The sequence below is a fragment of the Branchiostoma lanceolatum genome, chromosome 6, assembly GCF_035083965.1.
Source record: "Branchiostoma lanceolatum isolate klBraLanc5 chromosome 6, klBraLanc5.hap2, whole genome shotgun sequence".
NCBI classification, from domain to species: Eukaryota; Metazoa; Chordata; class Leptocardii; order Amphioxiformes; family Branchiostomatidae; genus Branchiostoma; species Branchiostoma lanceolatum.
Window position 1 is genome coordinate 6383382 of NC_089727.1, and position 27380 is coordinate 6410761.

The 27380-nt window shown below is 41.0% G+C and overlaps 1 protein-coding gene across 3 annotated transcripts; it reads left to right on the forward strand.

Annotated features, from left to right (window-relative positions):
• The first annotated feature begins 55 nt into the window (after positions 1-55).
• On the forward strand, positions 56-27380 carry LOC136436283 (protein mono-ADP-ribosyltransferase PARP14-like). 3 transcript variants are annotated; one of them, XM_066430130.1, is made up of 29 exons: positions 56-405; positions 1368-1583; positions 2462-2551; positions 3145-5796; positions 7531-7800; positions 10528-10631; positions 12355-12502; positions 13057-13293; positions 13790-15217; positions 15385-15545; positions 15915-16056; positions 16560-16700; positions 16967-17068; positions 17475-17631; positions 18140-18314; positions 18743-18841; positions 19345-19464; positions 19873-20049; positions 20383-20482; positions 20955-21098; positions 21446-21565; positions 22369-22509; positions 22916-23137; positions 23716-24006; positions 24505-24649; positions 24886-25091; positions 25424-25652; positions 25952-26046; positions 26438-27380. In XM_066430130.1, the coding sequence occupies exons 1-29, from the start codon at positions 234-236 to the stop codon at positions 26710-26712; spliced, it is 8559 nt and encodes a 2852-aa protein (XP_066286227.1). In that variant the 5' UTR covers positions 56-233; the 3' UTR covers positions 26713-27380. The 3 variants fall into 3 exon arrangements, with proteins under 3 accessions (XP_066286227.1, XP_066286228.1, XP_066286229.1); XM_066430131.1 differs by having other exon boundaries at positions 3145-5760; XM_066430132.1 differs by lacking the exon at positions 2462-2551.

Here is a 27380-nt window from a genome sequence, read left to right on the forward strand (position 1 = left end):
TAATGGTAGGGACTTTTCACAGTTTCTCGGGTCCCAGATATGAGCTCGAGGGCGAGGTGGTGCAAAAAAGCTTTTACTTTCACATTTAGAAGGTTGTGTTATGTTGTTGTGAGATGATCACTCCAAACCAGGACTTTCAACATAGGCGCTACACAGTGAATTCATCGATTCAGGTGTGAAAAGTTACTTCCGGGTTTGTAAGCCAAGGATCCCTCGGCTGAGGGAAGACAAAAATGTCGGCTCGCGGTCGGTCTGTCCATGTCCGTGGCCTCCCCGAGCTGAGCGGACTGCAGGACAAAGTCTCCGGCTACTTCCAGAGCGGGGGCCTGTCAGCTGGCGGGGCCGTGTTACTGGTCAAGTTACTGGGACCTGGACAGGCTGTGGTCACCTTTGCAGACGAAACAGGTAAGAACAAGACAGTGTTTATAAATACATGTACTTCCTTGTTGAAAAATATTGAAGTGAGGCCCTTGATTCATTCAGTGATCTCCACTGGGTGTAGCCGAAAACAGGAAGTTAGCTGTTAGACACACAATGGCGATCTTATGTTGTGGTGCTGTTTCTTGTTTCAAGGTTGCAGGATCTAGTGGATTCTTTTTGCCCCCCCCCCCTATAAAAATCCTTTGGTTGTTCCATGTGTGACTGGATTGGAGAAGATTTAATTTATAATGCTAGTTAACCGATGCATTTTTGGCAAGCTAATAATGACACTAATTTGGAAAACAAATAAGCCATCATGAATCCCATTTCTTTTTGTTAGATGTTATTGATTACATTTGTCACTGATGCTATACATCTGTTTCTCTAATTCTGTTGATACCAAAATATTGCAATAAGCATTGACAATGGCGACATTTTGCGCCAAGATAATTTTGAGGAGGATTCTCCCTGCAGAAAACGGTTCACCCCCCAGGGTGTGTTTAAATTCGTTGTTAAAACAATTCTGTAGTACAGTAGTAATGCAATGGAAATACATATTCGCAGTGTCATATTTAATTTCATGGTGGAGAGATAAATAAAGCCACACTGGAAACATTTTAAGAATTATAGTAGATTGGATTCTGGCTCCTCCACCTGTGTATCGTAAAACTTGTCCAAGAAGACCACCTAGGGGACCAATACAACCTGGTTTATGTGGACAGGTGGGCACTATTATAGACAGGATTCTTGATGCTTGACTTAATCGGAAAGGAGACCACCAAAAAGTGGTCGCATTGGTCAAGTGGTCACAATTGCCTTATGTACAGGACAGGTGGTCACTTGTGCCTTGTACAGGTTTGCTTGTATATGAACAGTTCTAGTCTTATCAGTGAGTCTTATCATCATTTGCCATACACCTAACACCCCCCACCCCCTAAATCCTCCAGTGGCCCAAAATGTGCTGGCCCAGCCACAACACACCCTCTGTGGGACCAGGATTAAGGTGACAGCATGTCCTCCTCACCTGGACGTGCCTGAAGAACCAGTGGAAGATGCAGAAGAGACGGAAAAGGCAGCATCAGACAAGACAGACGAGGATGAGGAATTCGAAGATCCAGTTTTGTCAGAAGAGGAAATGAAACTTGGACAGGCAGAAGTAGAAGGTTAGCTGTAGTTTCTTGTCACATAAATCTATCATGATCTTAGCTTAAATGAGCATTTTACAGAAAAAGGAATACCTAGTGCATATTAGCAACTGTTTCAACCTGACGAGACAATAACAGACAGAGTTACATAACAGACATCATCATAATTGACTTCTCATTCCATAATTTGATCAAGATGAACATTTGAAATGATATTGAATATTGTTTAACATTTATTCAATTAAAGTTTTATGACGATTTTAATATTCTTTTACTAATCATTCGATTTTTCATGAATTTTTAGGCATCCAGAAAATGTTTGATATATAAAGTTGTATTGCAACAGCTGCAAATCTGTTTACTTAAGGTTAATAACAGATGTACCTTTGGTCGTACAGCTGCTTTTCCTCTATTGCAACAACAACATTGTGTGGGCAAAGTCCCCTTTACTTAGATATGTTCTATAAACTTATTCTACATTCAACGTGACATTTCTTAGGTTACATTCTTAAAGTTACAACATGCAGTTCATCTGGCTGTGCATGATTCAAAGACTGTTTCAGTATCAGCTAAATGAGTTTTCAGCTGGTAATTTTAATTACCACGAAACATTTCACTAAAGCCAAAGGTCGTGACCACCACGGGCACAGAGTGATTTTTGAATAATACAGCTTATGAATCAATCTAGCCAGCAAGCATATAATCATTGTGATGTTTTTTTTACAAATTTTATGAAGTTGCTAAAGGTAAAATTGTACAGCTTTACTATAATCACAGAAAACGATCTTCTATGTCCATACATATATGGAATTCCTAATACACACACACACACACACACACACACACACACACACACATACATACATACTATAATGAAATGTGCCCCTTAAATCTAGCTGTGGATACAAAGTCACAGGGAAGTGTAAAGGACTTGATGAAGAGGTTTCAGTCACCTGACCCAGTGCCATCCCTGGCGAGAGTCAAAGGTATTGCAGAAGAGTTTTACTGGTACCCTTGTACTTTAACTGTGAACTCGAACCTTTGGAAATGACTAACTTGCAAATAATTTTGATGATCGTGAAATGGTATGATATGATATGATATGATCATCTATTCAAGAACAACTGCTGTGTTTTTCAGGCTTGCAGCTATAACCACTAATACCACATTTTCTTAGTGCATCATGAACCTTTGATTGGGGTATTGAATGAATATTACAGTAAGAATATTCTTTTTACAGGAAAATTTCAGGTCGTCTTGAACTACATAGCTCCTGTAAGATTACATACTTTCCAACTGACTAACTTGCAAATAATTTTGATGATCATGATATCATATGATTTGATATGATATGATGTAATACAATCATCTTTTCAATAACAAATACTGCCAACTTTCCAGGCTTGCAGCTATAACAAGTAATGCCATATTTTCTTTGTTCATCACAAACCTTTGCTTGGTATGTTTAATGAATATTACAGGAAGAATATTCTTTTTGCAGGGAAATCTCAGCTCGTCTTTGACTACATACCTGTAGGATAACATATTAATCATTTCTATCAATGTTAACATGTTTCAGCTGCAGAAAGTCGCCCATCCACAGACTCTGAGTATGAGACCCCTCCCGAGTCTCCAACTCCCAAATGTCTGCCTGGCCCCGTCTCCCTTGGGACCAGAGTTGATGAAGACAAAGCTGTTCAAGTCGACAGCCTCTTGTTACAAAAGAGCTCACCGCCGCATCAACAAGCAAATGCAGACTCATCTGATTCAACTGCTCCATCACAGCCTGTTCCACAACTGATGGCTGAATCTTGTCCGTTCGAGAGTCTTACAGAGCCAGGTCAACCTGAAGATGATTGTCCAAAAGCAACAGGTTCATCCGCTCCACCTAAGATCCCTCCCAAACCACCCAAGCCAACCGTGCCTCCAAAACCTGCTCCCAAACCAGCCACCAGCCCTTCAGTACCCATGGAGACGACAGCAATTTCTCCTCAACGTTCAAACTTGATCGGCACCCCAATAGGAGATCAGGAGCAACTACTAAATCCAAAACCGACCCCCATATCTTCAGTTCCCATGGAGACAACTGTAATGGCAGTTTCTTCTCAACATCCAGACATTTGCACTGAACCAGAAGATCAGCCACAACACCCTCATCCAAAACCAACCACCACATCTTCTGTAGTACCCACTGAAACATCACCGGCTCCCTCTCAATATCCAAACCTGCCAAGTGGAACAACATCAGCTTCCACTCGAGAACCAAACTTTCCACAACAACCACATCCCAGCGTAACCAGCACACCTTCAGTGCCGAGTGGAAGAGCATCAGCCCATCAACACCCAAACCTGTCTGATGCACCAAGAGAAGATCATCCACGACAACCACATCTAGATCCAACCACCACATCTTCAGTACCCACAGGGACAGCATACGCATCAGCTTCCCCTCAACACCCAAACCTGCCCAGTGCAGCAAGAGAAGAACAGCAGCATCCATGCCCAGCTACCACATCTTCAGTGCCTAGTGGAACAACTTCAGCTTCCACTCAACAACCAGACTTTCCACAACAACCGCATCCCAGCGTAACCAGCACACTGTCAGTGCCTCGTGGGACATCAGCCTCCCATCAACAACCAAACCTACAACAGCCACATAAAGATCCAAACTCCACACCCTCAGTGCCAACAGGGGCAGCATCGGCTTCCCCTAAAAAACCAAACCTATTCGATGCACCAAGAGGAGACCTCCCCCAACAGCCAAATCCAATCACCACATCTTCAGCACCAGAGACAGCATCACCTTCTTCTCAACAACCGAATGTGCCTGATACATCTATCAAAGACCAGCCGCAACAGCTTCATCCAGTACCACATCCCACATCTGAGACAACTGCAACTTCCTCTCAACATTCAAACATGCCAATTGCACCAATGGAAAATCAGAAGCCTAATCCAAAACCAACCACCACAACTTCAGTGCCCACAGAGACAACAGCAGCTTTCCCTCAACACCCAAATGTGTCTCTTGGACCAATCACAGACCAAACACAACAGCACCATCCAGTGCAAGTAACCACTGAGACAACTGCAACTTCCTCTCAACATTCAAACATGCCAAATGCATCAGTGGAGAATCAGCAGCCTTATCCAAAACCAACCACCACATTTTCAGAACCCACAGCGACAACAGCAGCTTTCCCTCAACAGCCAAACTTGCCCAGTACATCTATGGGAGGACAATCACAAGCACAACAACCACATCAATTTTACCACCCTCATTGGCCTCCCCCTCCACATTTGAGAATGATGTACCCTGGACAACAATACTACCTGCCCCAGCTTTCTGGCTCTTTTGGCATGCGGGCTCCATATATGCCTTATGGAATGCCATATGGAGACACCACCCGGCATGGTGTGCCTGGGACAGGTAAAGATGGCATTCCACCTGGTGGCGTTCCATTTCAAGGCCAAGGTCATCCAGCATCAGGCCCCCAGTCTTCTTATTTTCCGCAAGCATCCCATCCCACTACTGCTGGCCCTCAGAATGTGCACTACATGTCTTCTGGACAGCCAGCAAGTACCATTCCTCTCACTGGGGCAAGATCATCTCCATCGTCAGAAGTTCTGCACTCCTACAACCAGCATCCTCCATCATCACCTAGCTGGGGGTCCCCAAGAACTGGATCACCAGTAAGCCTACCCTTGCTGCAACAAGACAGAAACAGAAGTCACGGTTACCTCTCGGACCAGGAATCTTCAGTACAATACAGACAGACCCCAACTGAGCCGAGTGCTTTTAGTGATGGAGAGTCAGTCTACGACGATGCTTTAGATTCTGTCAGCAGCGTCGGAACTGTTGTTTCTGAAGCTGCCAGTTCTGTAGGACCTGCATCATGGGGAAGGAAGGAGACAGCCAGGCCATTGGGTGCTGCAGCTAAAACTGGCCACCACACGCCTCAGAGTTTGAAGGAGAGAACCAGAAAGGAAGTAAGGTTGAAGCGTACAACTCCATATCCCACCCAAAGGGGAGAAAACAAAACATCTCCTCTGGCCAAGAAACCATTCATTGAGCCAAGTCGCAGTGTCGCAGTGTCCGGGTTTACATCCGCTCCCGATGAAGAGTTGTTGGGGCTGTACTTCGAGTCCGAGAGGAGGTCGGGAGGAGGGGAGGTTGAGAAGATCGAGGCCAGAGGTAATGAGGTCATCATCATATTCAAAGACCCAGCAGGTGGGTGGGATTAAGGTTGTTGTGTAGGAATGTGTTGTTGCAGAGAATTTTGGTTGGCACTAAAACCTATTTTAGGCCATGCCAATTGATTTCTTTGGTTCTCGGACATGTTAAAGTAGATATTTAGAGGACGACATGAAAGCTTAGGGCCTGTAGGAAAGCTTCTATCCTTCCCTAAAACTGTGTGTACCAAACTACTTTTCCTAACGACTTTGTTTTAAAGTTGATCTTTCGGTTCAGTGATTTTTTTTAAATTCAGAGAACCAACAGGTTGACATCATATGGCCGTAATTAATCCATATCTTAAAATTTAGTAATAATGGGGGGCGCCCTAACATCGCACGCGCTCTAACATCGCACGGATTTTTTACTGATCTTATTTTGCATAAGTACGCCGTGTTTGTGTCCAATGACTATGCTGATAAGGAAGGTAAATAACCCAAGTTCATGCACATAATTGTCATTTACATTCAAAACATATGTGTACATATTCATTTCTTCTTTTGTCGAAAGGTAGTATTTTGACAATAATGATGGTAGCGCTAAGTAGAGGGTCACTGCGTAGCTAGACGGCCCGGCGCCTAAATATACGACCTGTGCCAAGCAGATACATAAGTCACACAGCTATCATACACATAAGAAAAATAACTTCATAAAACACTAAAAATTTGCCGGGTCTTTAAGTGTTTGTTGAGAAGAAAACCGACCAAAGAAAAACAACGTAAACATTGCTGTCGTCTGACGACGTTGTTTTCCCGCCATTTTTTTGGGCCGCGATGGTGGCGGAACGATTCAACGCACAGTTTTGTTACGCGCTAACATGTGATTGGTACCGTCTATGAAAAGGAAACTGAATACAGAGATGGCGAAGATATTTCCCAATAAGTAGATGGAGTATTGTTGATGTAAGCGGTGTCGTTTTTTCGTAATGATTTCGTAAGTCGGGCCGCATTCAATACGTACGTCGGGCCGCGTGGTAGCCTATTTCCCGTGGAAACATGAGCTGGGATGCGCTAGATATAGCCCTTCTCACATGACGTGAGAAATGCACACAGTCAAAATTTTCCGGTCAAAAGAAAGCTATAATATAGCAGACTTCAAGCCTTATTTACATTTCCCTAACTTCATCACCAACTTCCGAAGAGAGCAAAATTACCAAAGCGTAATAAGTTAGGCACACTATCTGGCGTAGCACTAAATCAGAAGGTACATTCGTGAAAATGTCTCACAGCGTCTTCCGCATGTAACGCGGAGCATGAAGGGCCCATGAACAGTATGAATACATTTCTTGTCCAAGTATGGTCTTCAGATGAATGTGTTCAAAATTTATTAATCAAAACATGACCATTCTCTGGCAACCAGCAATGGAGCGCCGTGAGTTCCAGCGCGTAAAAAAACGTCCGATGTTTGAGCACCCCCCGTTACATGTATTTCAATAGGTAACTGGTGACTGCTTATTGAAATGTTTCCATGCTGCAGCCATATGGATTAGTTCCTTGATTTGCCTTCTTCAATAACAACATTACAATGTACAATGTATTTTGAGTAAAGCATTTATGTGACAGTGCAATAGCCTGGAGTCCAGCCTTGTTAGCTTTGTTCTGCTTCCAATTGTTGGCAGAGTAGCAACCTGTAGGAGCATAAAAAAGCTAAGAAGGCTCAGTCTGAACTCCAGGCTAACAATGCGATAGTTATTGGTTGATTGACATCATGATTCTCCATTTATACCTACAGTTACACAGCGTGTTCTGGCTCGTAAACATGAGCTTAATGGACAAACACTTCATGTGAAGGTAGTCACCTCATCCCCTGCCGAAGCCACTCCTAACATGGACACTTCTGCTCCATCAAACATCACCATCCAAGTCTCAGGCTTCACATCCTGCCCAAATGAGGACATGGTGATGCTGTACTTTGAGAACAAGAAAAGGTCTGGGGGAGGAGACATCCAGGAGATCCAAGTCAGAGACAACAAAGTATTCATTGTCTTCAAGGATCCCTCAGGTAGGAAACTGTACAGTTATTTCATCACCCTCATAATGTAGAATACAGTAAAAACTGCCCAAGATCCTAGAAGACCACTCAAGGGACTGATAAAATCTGGTCAATGTGGACAGGTGGTCACTGTATACAGCAGATAAATTGCAGTACTAAGCACCTTTTACCCCAAATTGTATATTTTCCCTTTTGGCAAAAGCAATGCTCTGTGTAAGATATGTTATTCATAAGTATCATGAATAATTATGCATATCAAAACTTGAAAAAAAGATATGGCCTAGAGGACATATCAACAACTTCAATTTTTAGGCATAGGAATATGACGTAATTATACACATTTCTTACATGATGTAACGTTGGGTAACATAAATTCGGGATTTTTCCGATAATGGTTGACTGAAATCAATCTAGCAGAACAATAAGCCATCCTTTTTTTCTATAATTCTGTCAGTATCATGTACTATCTTTGCACTAATCATATATATGGTAGATTTTGTCTCTAGTCGTGCTGACACCATAATATTTCAACTTGAAACTACCGTCCGCCGCACGCACAATAAAGGTGCTGTCGGACAGGGGGGCACATTAATTCGGGAGAGAAGATTCGTCTTGAATATCTTACCGCTAATCACATTTTATACAGCAGCTATTCGTTCCATCCTTGGCTTGAGGAGAGTGCTATGGATATAGACGTGTCCAAGTAAAAAAAATACACGAAAAAACGGCCGTACCGCACACATCAGGCCAGTTCGGGAACAACAGGTGTGTTGAGTCGGTAGAACTTCACTCAAAGTCGGCCCATCGTCATCATCGGACAACGTGTAACGTTACATTATTCATGGAAAGTTAGCTGGATGCCGTAGCAATGGTAACGTTGGGTAACCTAAATTCGTGGGGTACTTAAAGTCGGGATTTTTCGAAAACGGGGTATTTAGGGATATGTGCTAGATGCAACATCAGTAATACCGCTAGAAATGCAAACTTGACAGACTAACGCATTCAGAACACTGTCTGAAAAGCTTCGATAACCATGCATTAGAAGTTGGCGACGGCAAAACCTCTCCGTCCCTTATTGTCACAGTCTGAGGGCTTCGTGGGAGACTCACACTGCACGGTTGTTCGCTGGTTTATAAGACAAATGTCACATCTCCTGCCTGCTAAACACAATTATTTACAAGACAACTAATTAGAATCTCTTTTGCTAACCTACAACTGGACTCTAAGTGTGATCAATTATCAAAACTCCTCTCTGTTGCTACAACCTACGGCACGTGTATTTTCCCGCCGCCATATTGTTAACCAGAATCCTGTTGTCAAGCAGACGGCAAAGGTTTGTGAGGAACACTTTTTTGTCTAAATGCTGCGTGTGATAGTGGACTGAGGAAGATATTTTCCTCAAAGTTTGCTCCTAACACAACAAGGAACACATGGACATAGTAGTATTACCATTGCTACGGCATCCAGCTAACTTACCATGAATAATGTAACGTTACACGTTGCCCGATGATGACGATGGGCCGACTTTGAGTGAAGTTCTACCGACTCAACACACGGGTTGTTCCCGAACTGGCCTGATGTGTGCGGTACGGCCGTTTTTTCGTGTATTTTTTTTACTTGGACACGTCTATATCCATAGCACTCTCCTCAAGCCAAGGATGGAACGAATAGCTGCTGTATAAAATGTGATTAGCGGTAAGATATTCAAGACGAATCTTCTCTCCCGAATTAATGTGCCCCCCTGTCCGACAACACTGTCATTGTGCGTGCGGCGGACGGTAGTTTCAAGTTGAAATATTATGGTGTCAGCACGACTAGAGACAAAATCTACCATATATATGATTAGTGCAAAGATAGTACATGATACTGACAGAATTATAGAAAAAAAGGATGGTTTATTGTTCTGCTAGATTGATTTCAGTCAACCATTATCGGAAAAATCCCGAATTTAGGTTACCCAACGTTAATACTACTATGTCCATGTGTTCCTTGTTGTGTTAGGAGCAAACTTTGAGGAAAATATCTTCCTCAGTCCACTATCACACGCAGCATTTAGACAAAAAAGTGTTCCTCACAAACCTTTGTCGTCTGCTTGACAACAGGATTCTGGTTAACAATATGGCGGCGGGAAAATACACGTGCCGTAGGTTGTAGCAACAGAGAGGAGTTTTGATGATTGATCACACTTAGAATCCAGTTGCAGGTTAGCAAAAGAGATTGTAAAAAGTTGTCTTATAAATAATTGTGTTTAGCAGGCAGGAGATGTGACATTTGTCTTATAAACCAGCGAACAACCGTGCTGGGTGATTCTCCCACGAAGCCCCCAGACTCTGTCAATAAGGGACGGAGAGTTTTTGACGTCGCCAACTTCTAATGCATGGTTATCGAAGCTTTTCAGCCAGTGTTCTGAATACGTTAGTCTATCTGCTTTGCATTACTGGCGTTATAACTGATTTTGCATGTAGCACATATCCCTAAATACGCCGTTTTCGAAAAATCGCGAATTTAAGTACCCCGCGAATTTATGTTACCCAACGTTATATGTCACAGTAGAGATGGCGATTCAGGACAATCGTCGATTGTCCTGGGACAGATCGCGATCGCCGTTTGTCCTAGGACAGACTGCGATCGCGATCTGTCCTAGGACAATCGCTGATTCTACTAGTAGAGATTGCAATCGCAATCTGTCCGAGGACAAACGGCGATCATATCCCCTTTTGTTTGATGCATTTACAGTTGCCCAGCATGTTCTCAGTCGCGAGCATCGTCTTGATGAAACCGTTCTCAAACTGAAAGAGGTTCAGCCCAGATCACTGGACAGCACTCGTCTTCTGGTCAAGGTACAAAGCAGTGGCTTCTGTCTAATGTTGCTCTGCATTGTGATATTCACTGCATTATGCTTGTTAAAAATACATGAAGACATATTTGATATAAATGGACAGGGACAGACCTATGTTTCCACACTTCTATCTTCCCACACCGCTATGTTCCAACATCCCTATGTTCAGACACCCCAATATTAAGGTTAGGGTTATAAATAGGGGGTGTTGGAAAATAGGGGTGTCAGAACATTGGAGTCAGAACATAGGGGTGTTGAAACATAGGGGTGTTAGGACATAGGGGTGTCAGAACACGGTCCACCAAAAGTGCGAAATGGAACGAAATGGAACGAAATGGAACGAAATGGAACGAAATGGAACGAAATGGAACGAAATGGAACGAAATGGAACGAAATGGAACGAAATGGAACGAAATGGAACGAAATGGAAAAAAATATACAGTCAAACCTGGCCATAGTGATCAATTTTTTGTCGGCCCCTTGGACTTTCCTCATTGATATAAGCAGTAAGAATAGGTCTATAGCGGTCACCTGCCCAATGTGGTCGCGGCCAGGCGATTTTGAGTCCGGCCGCAACGCCAACTACCGATTACGGTCACGGCGCGGCGTGTTTACAACAGCGGCCGTAACTCCGAGCCCACGCCTGGTTCACAATCTTTTTATTATTTTTTTTTATTTTTTATTTCCGCGCTGCAGCTGCGCCAAGTGTGGACTCAACTAGGACTCTTTAAGTGTTTGAATGAAGAAAAAAAAGAATTTCGTAGTTTAACTTTAACTATTTCTAGAATGGTGTCTTTGCATTTTCATATGGCTGTTTACACTCCTCCGTTCCTCGGTACATCGCCATTTCTGAGCAGTCGGACTTGGCGAAATAACGGCCGCAGCTTTTTAATATAAGACTCGTTCGTGTATCTGGTGTGTTAAGTTCTTGAAAATATAATTATCCGGGCTGAATTTACGTTTTCCGCGGGTAAAAGATCTAAATCAAATTTCCGCATTGTTCCAAGATGGGGTCGCAGCATGCAAACAAAGGTCATTAGAGTTCAGCGGACGATACCACTGTTATTTAGGTTAAATACGGTGAATATATTTTGTAATACCAAATCGCTGAGAGTAATTTCATTATCAAAACCTTCAAAACGAATTGATACAGATATGCAATGAACAGATGTAAAATCCAAATTATACTAAATTTATGAGAGATATAAGCATAACGGATCCACTTTTTAATGAGTACCACTATACTATTGATAATGGTAGAAGCCAAACCCTAACTGTAACCAAATGAAACTCGCCACGATGTTTTGACTGAAAACCGTCCAAAAACTAACAATAAGTGGCAACTAAGGAACAAAACAACATATATTTCCTTTCAAATGTAACATTATGAAATGATATACCGGTTGATAGCGAAATATACGGAACGTCGTAGCATTCACAGTAGACGGGAACAGGGAGCAGTTTAAATACAGAAGCGAGTGGTACTGGTATTTCATTTCATAATGTTACATAATTATGTTATCTTGTTTCATTTCGTTCCATTTCATTCCATTTCGTTCCATTTCGTTCCATTTCGTTCCATTTCGTTCCATTTCGTTTCATTTCGCACTTTCAGGGGACCCTCAGAACATAGGTGTGCCAGGATATTGGGGTGTCAGAACATATGGGTGTTGGAACATGGGTGTAACATGATGATGACTGTATTTTCTGTGCACCTATTACAGGGATTCAAGGAAAGCACAACCAAAGAGACCCTCAGCCTTTACCTGGAAAACATTGGCGATGATGAAGTGATCACAATAGACTACAGCACACAGCCAGACTACAGCACACAGCCTGGGGTTGCCCTGGTCACACTCAACAAGATTTCCAGTAAGTTTCTACATTTGTACTTTGTTCCTTTTTCAATGTATGGTACAACATTTTTTGGTTTCTTGAAGTAAACAATCTGGTGGAATGACTAGATTGACCATAGTAAGATAGGCAGAGTAATTCTTTAAAGCAGATAATTCCAAGTAATTCTTCATGCTTAGGAACAAACATAGTATGGTATCATACCTTTTTTACTACTGTACTCTGATATGCCAGTACAAAAGTTTAATGTTACATATCCAAGAACAACATAACAACATGCATAGATACTGACTGTGATTTTATTTTATTTTATTTTATTTTATTTTATTTTATTTTATTTTATTTTATTTTATTTTATTTTATTTTATTTTATTTTATTTTATTTGGACTGCAACAACACAATGCAGGTGGAACACAGGCAGCAGATAGCTGGTGTTGTGCACCACATATTATACATAAATTAACACATCTGATTTAGTCATTTCAACATGTTACTTAAGTCTGTACACCCCTCCCCCCAAATAGAATGCAGTGATACAAAAGTATAAAAAGTCATCCATTTTATTTTCAAGACTTTGACAGGATGGTTACCAAGGCACAGTCCAGACCACTGGAGGGACAACGGCTTACCCTGGAGAGGGTCCCCATCACAGACGCCATCATTGTGACGGACCTGCCAGACAGTGTGTCCAGAGACCTGCTGGAGCTGTACTTTGACAGTGAGACAAGAAGCAGTGGAGGGCCTATCGCAGACATCAAGATGGACTCTTCCACTGGAACTGCAGTTGTCCAGTTTGATGATGCAAACAGTATGCAGCCTTTTCTTTGTTTCTATATGCCATTGACTTGCTTTAGTGTGCAATGGCCACTGAATTTTAGACAATGTCAGTTATCAAAATACTATTACTGGCTACAAAGCTTTCCAGTATTACACAAAATCGGTGGCTAATTAATGGCACATAGCTATCAAGTTTTACACTCAATAATACAGTCTTGCAATTATGAGGAAAGAGTATGATTGCACTTGAAAAGTTTCAAACTGTCAACTTTAGATATGTTTCTAGCATACATGTATATGGGATTTAATATTTTGTTCAATAAAGGGATATATTGGCTGTGGATATATTGATGTACTTAGTATCATACATAGATTTACTAAATCTAAACTGTTTTATCTGACAGTTCTAAGGAATGTTTGATTGCTCCTTATTTCCCAATGGTTAAGCATTTTCAAGTTTGTAGTGTTCAACAGTTGGGACAGTCACACTCACTCACTCACTTTGGTAACCTCTGTTTGCCCTACAGCTGTTAATAGTGTCCATCAGAAGTCCCCACACATTCTAAACAACACACCAATAACTGTACAACCCTACTATGAATGTCTCGGTGAGGTGGTGGATGACAACGCCCCAGGAGCATTCCAAATTCCTCAACCCATCAACATAAGGATCAAACCTCAGTTGATTTTGTTTGTCTTTACCATGCCAAAGTTTGCCAATCAGCTTACTAGCAAGTTAGCTGAAGTTCATACAGAAGTGGATTTGACAGTGACGGATGTACTAACAGTCTCACCGACACTGACGCCCAAGATGAAAGACGTTCGGAAGCAGGCAAAGCGCTGGGAAGAGAAGAGTCGAAGTTATGTGGAACAGTTTTTCACACAGTTTCAGGCAACAGAGATCCCTGTGGCAAATCAAATTTGGCAACGTGTAAAAGACAAATTTGAAGAGGCATCTGCAAAACTGAGTACATCAAACAGGGATGATGTATGGATCCAAGCTTCTGATAAAGAGGACAGGGGAGGAGGGGTGGTTGCTCTCATCGGGACTACAGAAGCTGTCACAGAGGCAGAGCTTGTCTGCAAGACCCTCATCCAAGAGACAGAGGAGCAACTGAAGTTGGAAGCCTCCATTGTGACTGATCACATGACCAACATGAAAGCAACCAAGCTCAAGATTCTTAAGCTCAACAACTTTCCAGGGAAGCATCCTGATGTGGACATCAGGTTGGATGTAGACAACCAGAGTGTAGACTTCAAGGGTCAGCAGGCATTGGTGCAGAAGGCCAAGATTGACTTGTATGAAACAACCAATAAATTGGCTGAAGAAAGAGTTACCCTGTCACGTGGGAAACTATCATACTTGAAGTCAGACAAAGGAAGAGGTCATCTAGAGGACAGTTTTAAGAGAAAAGATATTAAGACGGCCTTTGCTATTGAGAATGAGGAAATGACAATCTTAGGTGAGCAGCTCATGGAAGTCAGATGGGCAAAGGAATTGCTGCAGCAAGTTGTTTCAGAATCACCCATTGCTATTGCAGAGGAAAGTCGTGACTTGCTGACCAAGCAAGGTTTTGCATCACTCTCAACAAACCTCCGACAAAGGCTGTCAGTTGACATCCATATTGCAAAAGACAAGGTGTGGGTGGTTGGACCTACAGAGAAGGTTGCCACTGCATCCAAGGACATAAAAACTTACATTACCAACAACACTATTGTTACTATCGATATGGATGTTGGAGAGGGAAAGGCAAAGTACATGGACTATCACTGCAGTGCTGCTATTAAAGCTGTGGAGAAACATCATGCTGAACAACTGGTGAAGATCATGACACTGATTGACCAGGGAAAAATGACTGTAAGAGGGACCAAGGACGGAACACAGAGTGCTAGGAAGAAACTGCAGGCTCTGATAGACGATGTTACAACAGGCACCATGAACATCACAAAGCCAGGTCAGCTTTTATTTGTTTCATCAAATCTTTCTTTGTCTCTGTTTCAGTTTTTTTTCAAGAAGCTTGTGACACGGTGCTAACCTCTTAGAATACTGCAGTGTATCAGCCATGAATAATTTCATCAGGTTGACTGATTTTGACTTTTTATTGTCCATACTTTTCTTCAGGAATGCACAAGTTCTTCACACAGGGGTTAGGGAGCGGCTTGCTGAAGGGGATAGGGAGGGAGGTGAAATGTGTGATCTTGGTGGGAGGCAAGCCAAGTGTACCTGTCCGACCTGCGGGAGGGGCCAGAGCAGCAGCTGCCACACCTGGGGGTCTACAGCAGGTGAGATGGGCTTCCTTAGGCCACACCAATTTAGTTTCTTGGTTCTCCAATAATTTTAGAGAAAACTTGTAATGCTGAGCAAACATGTCAACAGGAGAATAGACTCTAATCGTAGAGCCAATAGTACACACAGTGACATTAGATACATATAGCGAGATGCAAGTTTTCCACCCACCCCTATATTTTCATCTTAACTGCTTGCTAAATTTCAAGTTTAAAATGCCTGAAAACCAAACATTCATGGAAATCATTAATTACCTTTCTGAGGTACCACAGTACAACCTTCTCTTTACAAGATAAAACATGCGACAACTTCTGGATTTAACATGGAAGCACCTTTAAGTTATTTCATTGTTTGTTGTATTCCAGATATGTTTTCACACAATGGGAGGGAGGAAGTTGGTGGTGTTACAGGGAGACCTGACCAGCCACAGGGTGGATGTGATGGTGAACACGGGCAATGGTGCCATGGCTCATGGGGGAGGGCTGGCAGCAGCTATTGTTAGAGCTGGTAACTATCTGGATGTGTCTTTTGTGTGATTTATATATATATATTCATATGCCTGGCGTAGCACAACACTTAAGAAGCTAACTAAGTTGGTAAGTACAAGGTAACTGTTGTGTGTTTTCAAGGAAAGGATTGGTCTAGGCCATCACTGACGTGTACACAGTCTAGGCCATCACTGATGTGTACACGGTCTAGGCCATCACTGACGTGTACATGGTGCACTCCTGCTCTTTTCTTGTGCTTGTGAATCATAAGTTTCTTCAGGCTGGTAAATCACTTGGGTATTGAAGTTCTTCTCTGACACACCAATTGTAGATTCATCTGCACTGATTTACTTCCTCATGCAGCAGCAACATCTAGCTGTAGTGCAAGGTAGAAAGAGTTAGTTAGTACTGCCCTGGGGATGGTGACAGACAGTTTGCCAAGACAATGGCAGGTAAATCCACACTGGCTGTGTCAGAAGGTTTTACTGATCTTCCTTATGACATGTATATATTTCACCTAAGGTGGGCAGGAGATTCAGCGAGACTGTGACAGGTATGTCAAGGAGAATGGAAAACTAACTGAGGGGCAGGTGATGTCAACTAAGGGATACAAGCTTCCCTGCAAGATGGTGGTGCATGCCGTGGGTCCACAGTGGATCACAGGTACTTCATCATGTGTAGCGTGTGTAGTCCAGTGGTTAGTCTAGATCTAGAGTTCGTGAGTTTGAATCTTGGCTGCTGTTGCTCACTTGACATGCATACTGCTGGAAAGGGTTGGAGTTTTTAAGAGCTTAGCAAATTTTATGTGTTTTATAAGATTCTTTATAAACTAAGTAAAATATATACTATTTGCTTTCAATTGATTTCTCAATTTCTCTAGACTATCTTTTTACAATATTATTGTACCTCTACTTCTGACAATTCTACAGGAGAAGAGGACTCCAGAGAAAGGGCCCTAAAGACGGCTGTGGAAAATGCCCTACTGGAGGCCAGAGACTACAACAGCATTGCCATACCTGCCATTAGTTCAGGTGAAGATGGGGTCTATTTGTGTCAAACATTTTTTTCTTCTTTTTACTTTTTGTTGTTGTTGAGTATATTGAATTGGCACAACATAAAAGAATCAAATGGAAAATTCTCCTAATATCTAGCAAATTGAATTCTCTTAAATGTTTCAAAATATTAAGAATTCAGTGTGAGTCACTATGTGATTCTCTTGTGTTCGGTTAAGTCTTGCAATATGTTTAAAAGTAGTGTTGTTATAGATATACCAACTTTAAAATTTGTGGTCCAAACTTCTGTCATCTTTTTCATTTAAATGTGTGCTGCCTCAGTGAAAGTGCTCGCTAAAGCTCTTTTTTTCAACCTTAAGATGAAATATCTTTTCATGTGCATCTTTGACTTTTTTTGACAATTATTGTTTTGAATGTTTTGCAGGTATCTATGGCTACCCAATCAAGCCCTGCGTTACTGCTATTGTAGCTGCTGTGACAGCATTCTTTAACGGCAACCCCGACAGTGCTCTCTCAGAAGTTCACTTTGCAGAAATGGATCCGAAAAAGACTGGCGCCTTCAGAGATGAGCTTTTGAACAGGTATTATATCTGATTAGTGAGGCTTTGCACATCATAGACCGCATGTACAACAAACAGTTTAATGCATCATAGAGAGCCAGGCTTTTGATGTTAGAAGCCAAACTTCTACCTTTTAAGAAGACGATACTTTCCTTACAGCCAAAGTCTCAGGAGTTCTCTGACTTGTTCTTGTAAGTAAATGTAAAAAATGTTGTAATGTTGTAAAAAAAGTCAGATTTTGAAAAATATCTGTTGATGGAAGCTAGTCTGCCCTATCCTAAGATGTTGTACATTGTAAGTCTTAGAAGACTCTAACTTAGAGTTTGGGATCAATGTCACAAATATATTGTGTGAAATATATGTAGAGATTGAATTCATTCCTCAGTTAACCACCATCTTTTGCTCCGCAAGCATCCCTAAGTAAGACATCTGGAGCCAAATCATATCATATGATTATATATCATAGTTACCATTTGGAGCTTTTATTCAGCTTGTCACTCATGACAAATGTGTGTGAAATGTATCACAGATTTGGACGAGACAAAGTGACGATGACAGTCCCCACAGACACCACCCCATCCAGACCTACACCCATGCCCAGGGCAGCCAGGCCCAGTGGAGGTGCTGCCAGTCCCAGCAACAGTTTAACTACTCCAGAGGGGATCAACATCCTGCTGAAGAAAGGAGACATCACTAAAGAGAAGGTGAAGATAGTCATTGCGATTTGTTTTGTAAAGAGAGTGACTGTGTCAGTTGTCCATTTGATTTGATACTATATTCTGATAAGCCTTTCAAAAGTTATGCCAGTAAGATTAAAACAATCTCGAGATTATATTTTGAATACCATTTGGACAAATATTAATGTTATCAATATTGTGAAAGGTTTTAGATGGAAAGTTTTTACATAAGATTATAATGAAGTAGGTTCCACAGTGATGAACATGAATGATCAAAATAACTTTCATGAATAAAGGGATTTTTCAAATTTTTCTTCCTACAGGATTGGAAGGAATTTCTGCAGGAATGATTTTTTCTGCAGGAAGAATTGTTTCCTGCAGTGTTTTTCATGATTAGTGAAGTTAACAAAAACTACAGTCCAAGAGCACAATGTTGCTTGAACTTTCTTCTCCAGGCTGATGTCCTTGTGAATACAACAAGTCCTGACCTTGACCTTAGCCAGGGGGGTGTCGCTAAAGCTTTTGGTCAGGCTGGAGGGCAAGAACTGCAACAGGTGGGTTAGAAGGTGTTTTAACCTTCTCCCTGCTGCATAACCTCATAACCAACACAAATTTGGTGCCAAATTGCTACTTAAGCAGGGAGAAGATTAAAGGTTAACAATTTTTTTTAAGTTAAAACATTTAGCAACACTTTTTTCTTTGGCATTTTGGTGGACACACTTTGTAATCTTTAATGTTAAGAAATTCATACCATCACATTTTTTTTAGATCTGAATAAAAACCACACTAAATCATCCTGGTAAAGTTTTAAAAAATTACCTTTTCCTTATTATCTATTCTTGTGTAAAAAAGAATATCTAATTCCTACATTATCCCCAGGAATTATTGAAAACTGCCTGTGGGCAACATGTATTCCTGGCAAAGCAAATTAACTGAACTGAACATCATGGAAACATCTTTGATTGTGATGAGTATTTCTACACATTGAATTACTTCAAGTCATCTCTTTAGTTTATCACATTGAGTAATTACACATGATGATGTACTTTTCATGCAGCTGTGTAACAACCATGGCAAGGCCGCTGCAGGAGATGTAGTGATGACCCAGCCCACTGGGGCACTCAGGTGTAAAAAGGTGTACCATGCTGTCCTACCCAACTGGCAAGAGTCGGATCAGGTAACTTAAAAGAGGCCATACTGGCTGCCTTAAGATTTACATGTACAACTATTACAGTGATAGTAACTGCTGTATCACAAACTGTTACTGGGACAGTATAAAATGTATTAAAAAATACAGTCCCATACAGGAGAGGTGACCATGTTTTGATTCATCATTGAACATGATCTCAGGGAATGGAGACCACTCATTGACTGAGTAAGACAATCTATGTGTTATTGAACAAACAAACAAAGTAAAGAACGAACAGACGAATTAATCAACAAATGACCAAACAAACAAACAAATGAATGAAACTCTGTGCTGTTATAAGTCGCCATCTGGTGTTTTCTCTCATTGATAAATTGAGCTGAAACTGATTTTAGGGCATGAGGAATTTTGAAGTAATTTTCTTATTTGTCTCCACAGCCCCTAAGAACAATGGTGCAGGACTGCCTGGAGTCTGCTGATGAAGATGGCCACACCACCATAGCGTTCCCTGCCATGGGCACAGGGAACCTGAAATACCCTCGTGACGTGGCTGCCAGCTGCATGTATGATGAAATCCTGTCCTTCAGTCAGTCCAACCCTGGAACAACTTTGAAGGTAAAGGCAATCTTCAATACTTAGAGAGTTGACCATGTCTTAATCGTGATATTTCTGTTTAGAGAGAAGAGATGCTGTTTCAGTCCTGAGTGTTACATAGTTCAGCACTCAGAAGTGGTCCCTTGGCCTTGCACTAAGGCAAAACATTTTGAAGGAGCCAGTATGGTGGCCCAGGTGCTAAATAGGATGGTATCCAGGCAATCCATCCGCCACCTATATGTACCTGTATAATCTAGTCCATTTATTTTTGCAGTTTAAAGTTATTCCTTGCCACATTGATAGGTAAGCCATTTACATTTATTGGAGTGATGTCCAAAACTTTGTCTGCTCCAGGATGTGAGGATCATTGTGTTTGACCAGCCAACAGTCCAGGCTTTTGAAACTGAGCTGAGGGTCAGGCAGGGGGTGCCAGTAGCTTCTGGAACAGCCACAGGTGGGCAGTTTTCTGTTGTATCCAGCCAGTGGCATTTTTCCCGATAACTATGAATTCATTTATGTTTGAGTCTTTTGCTGTGTTTTTCTGTTTGGGGTTGAAAAAAATCTTGCAACAGAAACACATTCTTGCAGTGTCATAATTTTGTGGTTAAGTGGTCACCATGAAAACTGTGAAAATACAACCAACACAGGCATTTCAAGATTTACAATAGCTGTGTGGATGTAGAAAAGTTTTTGTCTGGAAGTATTGTTTGTACAGTAGCTAACACTTGTGAACATGAATTTTCTTTTTAGGAAGATCTTCATTAAGAGGTTATATAACCTCCTTGATCAGATCATTGAATTTGTAGAATATTCCATGATAGTACATTATGTATATGCAGTGACAGATGAATTTATCTTGTACTTTTTTCAAAGTTCTGATGTCTCTCCAAATGCAAAGTGATCTGGATCTAATTTTCCCTTTGTAGGGTCAGGTCCATACTCATCAGTGACCACCCCCAGGCCTGGTCAGCAGCAGATGACCGTTGGAGGTGTGACTCTCCAAATTCAGCAAGGTGACCTCACAGCAGAGAATGTGGACTGTATCGTCAACGTTACCAGCAAAGATTTGGGTAAGTACACATTCAGCTTAATTTCTAACAGGATGTGGTGGTCTAGTAGATAGCATTGCTGTGCTGGAGTTGATAGTTGGGAGTTGACGCCCCTATATATATAATGTATACCAAAAATTTAGCTTCAACTTCAGATATAGTTCAAGAAAACCAGTCCCAATTGCTTTTTCATGAGGTAACTACCTTACACAACACAACACAAGTTTGAGTTTATTACGATCCACAATACAAGTCAGACCTAAACAAGAACAGAAAACAACAGCATGGGCCATTGCACAAAGTCAGGTATTGCAAGAAACGTTTAGAGATATGATTGCTTGAATATATCTTCCTGACCTCCTATGCAGATCTAAGTGGTCCCATGGCTAAGGCTATCTGTCAGAAGGCTGGACCCAGTTTAGCAGCAGAGTGTAGACAGTACATCACAAGGAACGGGCAACAGGACCATGGGGCTGTGGTACTCACAGGTGGGACTTTTAATGAACATTTTATCTGTATTTTTGTGTTTGTTGCAGTCGTTTTCTAGTATGTACTAGAATACTGACAGAAATAGTGGTAGTAGACTTTTGCAAAAAAACTGTCAATCTAGCAGCAACAGAATTCACTTATTTTGAAAAACAGCTTAGTAGGGATAGTATTGAGATCTTATGTAAAACCTGGTCCATTTTTTTTAAGTATGTAGTTTGTGTAGTTTCCTTTCAATGTTACTGTTCTGCATTTTGTTTCACTAGCTACCTTGTACAGATATTTATGCATAATCTTTTGCTGATTCTGGCTCCCACAACCCTTATCCAATGGAAGATGTAGTATATGGCTTAGACAACCAAAGGAAACACTACCACAGACATAAATACATCTTCTTACAGTTGATACAAAACCTGAAAGATATTCAGCACCAAGGACAGTCCCAAACTGGGAAAATTCTTTTCCATGTTCAACTGTCTATTGCATGACAGATTGTAGTGAAGCTATGCATCAGGGTGTTGGTGCCAATCGTTTGGTCAATTGTATTTATTTCCTGTGCTTTCCTGCATGTTTCTGCCAAGTTTTCTGTGTTTTGTACCACCTGTTGACCTTTATTTCAAATTTTCTCCCGGATCCCTTCTTTCCTTTAATACTTTCCAAATCAAAAAGTATGAAAATGGTAAAGTGTGAGATACCTCTAGTAGTAACAAAGGTTTTAGTTGCTGAATATTGAAGGAATTACATGATTTTCAGCACCATGGACAGGGCTAAACTGTGATTGTTTGTTACTATTTTTTATCTTCAGGTGCCGGTAACCTGCCATACAAAGGCATTCTCCATCTGACACACCCCAATGCAAAGGTCCTCAAGAAAAGCATCAAGACCTGTCTTGAGACGGCTGACAAGAGGGGCTTCAAATCCATCGCTTTCCCTGCTGTTGGAACAGGTAGGTGTAGAACTGAAGGTGTGAGACCCGATTTATGGAATTTGTTTATTCAATGGCACACAGAAATGCTAACCAAAAGAAAGCCATAGAAATGCTCATTATTTGCAATAGCTTACACGTCATTTTGACCTTTGACTGCCACTGCTGAGCAACTAGAGATTTGACAGATCCCTCGAGAAAGTTCAGACATAAAGTTTGATTTTTTGTTCGTATTTGAGTGCTTTGTTGTCTTTTACATCATACTTTTATATCTTGCATCATATTCAAATACCTAGGGATACACAAATCCAATTTTAGTTGCTGTTCACTCGCTCAGCAATTGCCTTTTAGTAGAAAAGGGTTTATAATGATGTAGTTATAGCAGAACTCATCTGTCTTCAATACAATGTCTCATATCTTTTTCAAGGTGGTTTTAAAATTAGCCCTGACCAGGCGGCCAGCCTCATGATGGATGGGGTTACAGACTTTGTCCAGAAGGGAGCTCCCAACTCCCTCACCACCATCAGGATCACGGTGTTCCAACAGCAGATGCTGCAGAACTTCCACTCAGAGATGGACAGGAGGGCTCGAGGCTTGGGGGGACACAAATCCAGGGGGTTCAGTGCAAAAGTCAAAAGCAGATTCAAAAGTAAGAGCTTGTACTTCATCTTTTAAATTGTAAGCCTGATCCTTTGTCATATGTGATTCATTTCAGCCTCCACAGAGCCTAAAAGCCTTGACATGCATACATGTACTACATATTGATTTGCATAGTATTACAGAAATTACATACGTTTTCTCAATGTGAAATTGAATCTAAGATGTATGGTCACTACAAATTTTATAGAGTCAGTGGCAATCACCAAAGATTTGACAGATTTCTACAGGATCTTTTTCAATGTGATTAATTTGTATGATGGTTGAATTGCTGCCCTGCACTACCAAACTTTAAAGAGCATTGTCCTCAGTTCACCTTATTGGTAGGTTACAATAATCTGCTGACTACTGAACCTCAATTTTATTTCATTGTCTGTGTTTTGTTTTGAGTATATCAGATGCAGAATTTCTAGTCAGTAGTAAGATTGCATCAAAATGTATATGGAAAAACAATGGTTTTCAATCATCATGATTTTCAATCATCATTCTGTTGAATCCACAGTAAACATTTGCTCAAAAACATGACATACCATCATAGTATATCTCTTAACTTATATTTGTCTTTTTTAGAGGTTGCCCATTCCCTTGGAAAGAAGAGCCGGGTGGCAAAGATCCTTGGATTCCCCTCCTCTGATGGGAAGAAAACTGTTGGCGACACAGCAGCCACACCTCAGTCTCTCCTCCTACACTTCTTTGGTACAGACAGAGCAGTTGGCATGGCCAAAAGGAGAGTCCAAGAAACCCTGGACAGCAACTTTAAGGAGGAAAGGATCAATGACCTTTCCGTGCTGCAGCTGTCAGATGACGAGGTGGAGATGCTGAAGGCGTATGGAAACCAGAACAATGTGTCCATCAGAGTTGGTGAGCACCATCTTTGACCACAACATGCAGCACTTCATTGTAGATGCTCATGGATTTTTTATTTACATTTTTGTTTTTATTGAGAATGAAACAATCCATTACACTGGGTCAGCCAAGGCAGCTCTTGCTGGTAACGGCTGACCCATAAAAAATTTGTTTGTTTCAAAGTTGTACAATTTTTGTATGAATGATATATATAGAGATGGCCAAGGGAGCTAAAAACAGTGACTTTTACTAGTATTTCCACCTCCTTAAAGTCACATACCCATAACAATACACAACCTATATGTTACCTCCACTAAGGTCGTTATGTCGGTTTGTCAGTTGGTGATGCACAAGAAACTAAAAAAGCTGTGAAAAATTGTTAATTCTGGATTAATCTCCAATCAGATATTGTCGTCCTTCCACTGTATGATCTGCTTGTAGATTAAATCATAATATAGATTTTCTGTATTTGGAGGTCAAGTCTAATTTACTTTTTGTGATATACCCTCTTAGAACAAGGTGGTCGTCACTGCATCACCATCCAAGGCATCACTGATGTTGCCACAGTTTTGTCCAAAGTCTGGGAGGTCCTGCATGCTAAGAAAGAGGAGAGCAGGAAAATGGAGCAGGCATTGTCTCTGCAGAAGGACATCTCATGGTTAGTCATCTCAACATACAGCACTTGGAGTTATATGTTTCTTACATTGAGTTTTTCTGGAAAGTTTTCCGCTACTATAATCTTATTGTATCTCAGTGTCAAAAATGTTTTTAGATAGACAGACGTTCTCTGTATCATTTTCCTTTCGTCATACCATTTCCACTTGAAGTAACTTGTAAAACTCTTGAGTACTGTTTGATTCAATTTTTCCTGTGTTTTCCTTCCTCCTAAACCAGGTGTTACGAACAGCCAGATGGAACGTACGTCCCCTTTGATCCACTCATCAACTTGCAAATTGAGGAAGCCTACAAGAAGAACAAGAAAGGCAAGGTTCAGTATGAGGATGATGTAGGCCAGTGCGAGATTGACTTTAGCTCCATGAAGGAAAAGGCATCCGGACAGGTGTCCAATGTCCGCCGAGATGATCTGAAAGCTCGAGCAGGTATGTCCTAAAATCCAATGCCTCTGCTTGTTAGGCCACACCAATTGAATTTCTTGGTTCTCAGATTTTTAATTTTGAACCTACTTTGGGTCATCCTTGTGTTGTCAGCTACTGCCAATTACTAGACTAAGTTTGTTAATATTAGCTTCTTGTTTTTAACATTGAAAAAGATTCTGAGTGGTATCATATCCACTGCACTGTCAACTTTTACACATTGTATAAAGTCATGATACTTTGAGATCATTATCCATAGATCAGAAACGGATTTGAACTTGTCTGTATCACTAGTCTTCTTTGGTTTATTTAATTTCTTCTGTGACCCTGTCCAACAGTAACCAGTGCAGTTCCATCCCACTGGGACCCTCAGCCAACTGACCCTAAGTCCAGGAAGCCCAAGCTGTGCCACCTCGTAAAGCTTAAGTCATCCTCGACTGAGTACAAGACTGTGAGTGGCAAGTTTGGACTGGGGAACATTGTGAGCATAGAGAGGGTGCAGAACCCAACACTGTGGAGCCAGTACTGTGCACAGAAGCAGAAAATTAGCCTGAAAAACCCTGGAAAGTAATAAACCTTCCTGTTTTGTTGTCTACTGCTATTTATTCATTATGCATATTATACAACTATAACATTATGTAGAAACAAAGTTACAAACTATCCTAGCATGGACAGAGCAAATATTACGAGATAATAACAATAAATGTTTGACAGTCAACTTCATAAATCAATGTCAAAGATGTACTTTATTTGTGAATAGCTTTAATTGGCTTCTGGTACTCTCTTTCCCTTTAATGCAGTTTCAATTGAGAAATGTGTGTTCTTTAAATTTGACATCTAATTTTCAATGTTAACCTTTTGACCAGAAACATAGAGCAGGACCTGTGGCACGGGTCTTCAGCTGATTCCTGCATCAAAATTTGCCATAGTAATTTCGACAGGAGCTATGCTGGAGTCCATGGTATGTAACAGTTACCTCGAATTCTTTGGTTTGAATATCAGAGTTGTGGAAGTGAGCACCATGACCTAGTACTCTACTAGGCTAAGTGTAATGTCGAGTACAGTCCTAATAAAACAGCAGTTTGTTCAATATATTTGCGAGTTTAGATAGTCAATTGACAAACCAGTATTTTAGCAGCTGGAAACCCAGTCCATTGTACCATGCAAGTGTTATGTTTGTGAAGTTGTATCCCTGTTTCACATGGAATGATTACACTTGCTGTAAGAATATTTCTACTGAAGGACTACACAATTCAAACTAGTGTTTGAATCCAGCTCTCATGTACCAATGCATGGGGATTTAGAGGCATATACCCACCTACCAGACCTAATATCATGTTGGTTCCCTACAGGTGTGGCTATTGGCAAGGGGACCTATTTTGCTGTGAATGCTTCCTACTCAGCAGGCGGCTATGCCAGTCCTGATGCCAGCGGCCACAAGAGGGTGTTCCTGGCCAAGGTGCTGACTGGACTGTCCACACGTGGTAACTCCAGTATGATCGTTCCTCCACCGAGACCAGGGGGAGGTCCACTCGACACATTTGACTCCACCACTGATGGTGGTAGCATGTTCTGTGTGTTTCATGATGCACAGGCATATCCGGAGTATGTGATCACATTTACTTGATTTAAGGTAGAACCTAATATGTATAGGTAGAACAGTATGGCCTTAATTGTATCCTGTTGAAATTAATCCCAGATAATGAGGCCATAGAAAATGTGTCTTAGATTCCTGATATGGTGAAAGAAAGGCAAGACCATGAGCTAATGAACTGCATTTAGCAAAGCTGTTGTTTAATCTTATGTTAGACAAGGTGCAAATATTCTTGTAGGACAGATCTTTTAGAGAATATGAGATGAAATTTAACATTTTAAGTATAAATTAAGATTAAGTATAATCAAGAGAGTGATAAAAATAATTGATTAGACAAACTTTGATGTATGCAATTTTGCAGAATCAGATTTTTATGGAATTTCAAATTTGTCTACTGTAAATAGGCTCCTTGTGAAGGACTTTGAATTGACAAAAAGACATAAAATGTCACAAAATTCTTAACCAAAATGGACTGCTTAGAAATGTACCAATTTCTTTCCTTCATTATTGAATAATTTAAACCAGAGATATAGAATGCAGAATCCAATTTTATTCAGTAACAATGCGGTTTACTGACATTTTAGCAAATACTTATTAGTAGCATCATCAAGCTTATCCTTCCCAAGACTTTATGAATCAATCATCTGTTGCCTTGTACATGTACATTATTCTTCTTCAGGAATTACAGTGTTACGAATGTG

Coding starts and splice junctions, on each gene's coding strand:
- LOC136436283 (XM_066430130.1), top strand. CDS start 234: ATGTCGGCTCGCGGTCGGTCTGTCCATGTCCGTGGCCTCCCCGAGCTG. Junction 13,294..13,789: donor CCAGTTTGATGATGCAAACA/GTATGCAGCCTT, acceptor TTTGCCCTACAG/CTGTTAATAGTGTCCATCAG. Junction 24,007..24,504: donor CAATGTGTCCATCAGAGTTG/GTGAGCACCATC, acceptor ATACCCTCTTAG/AACAAGGTGGTCGTCACTGC.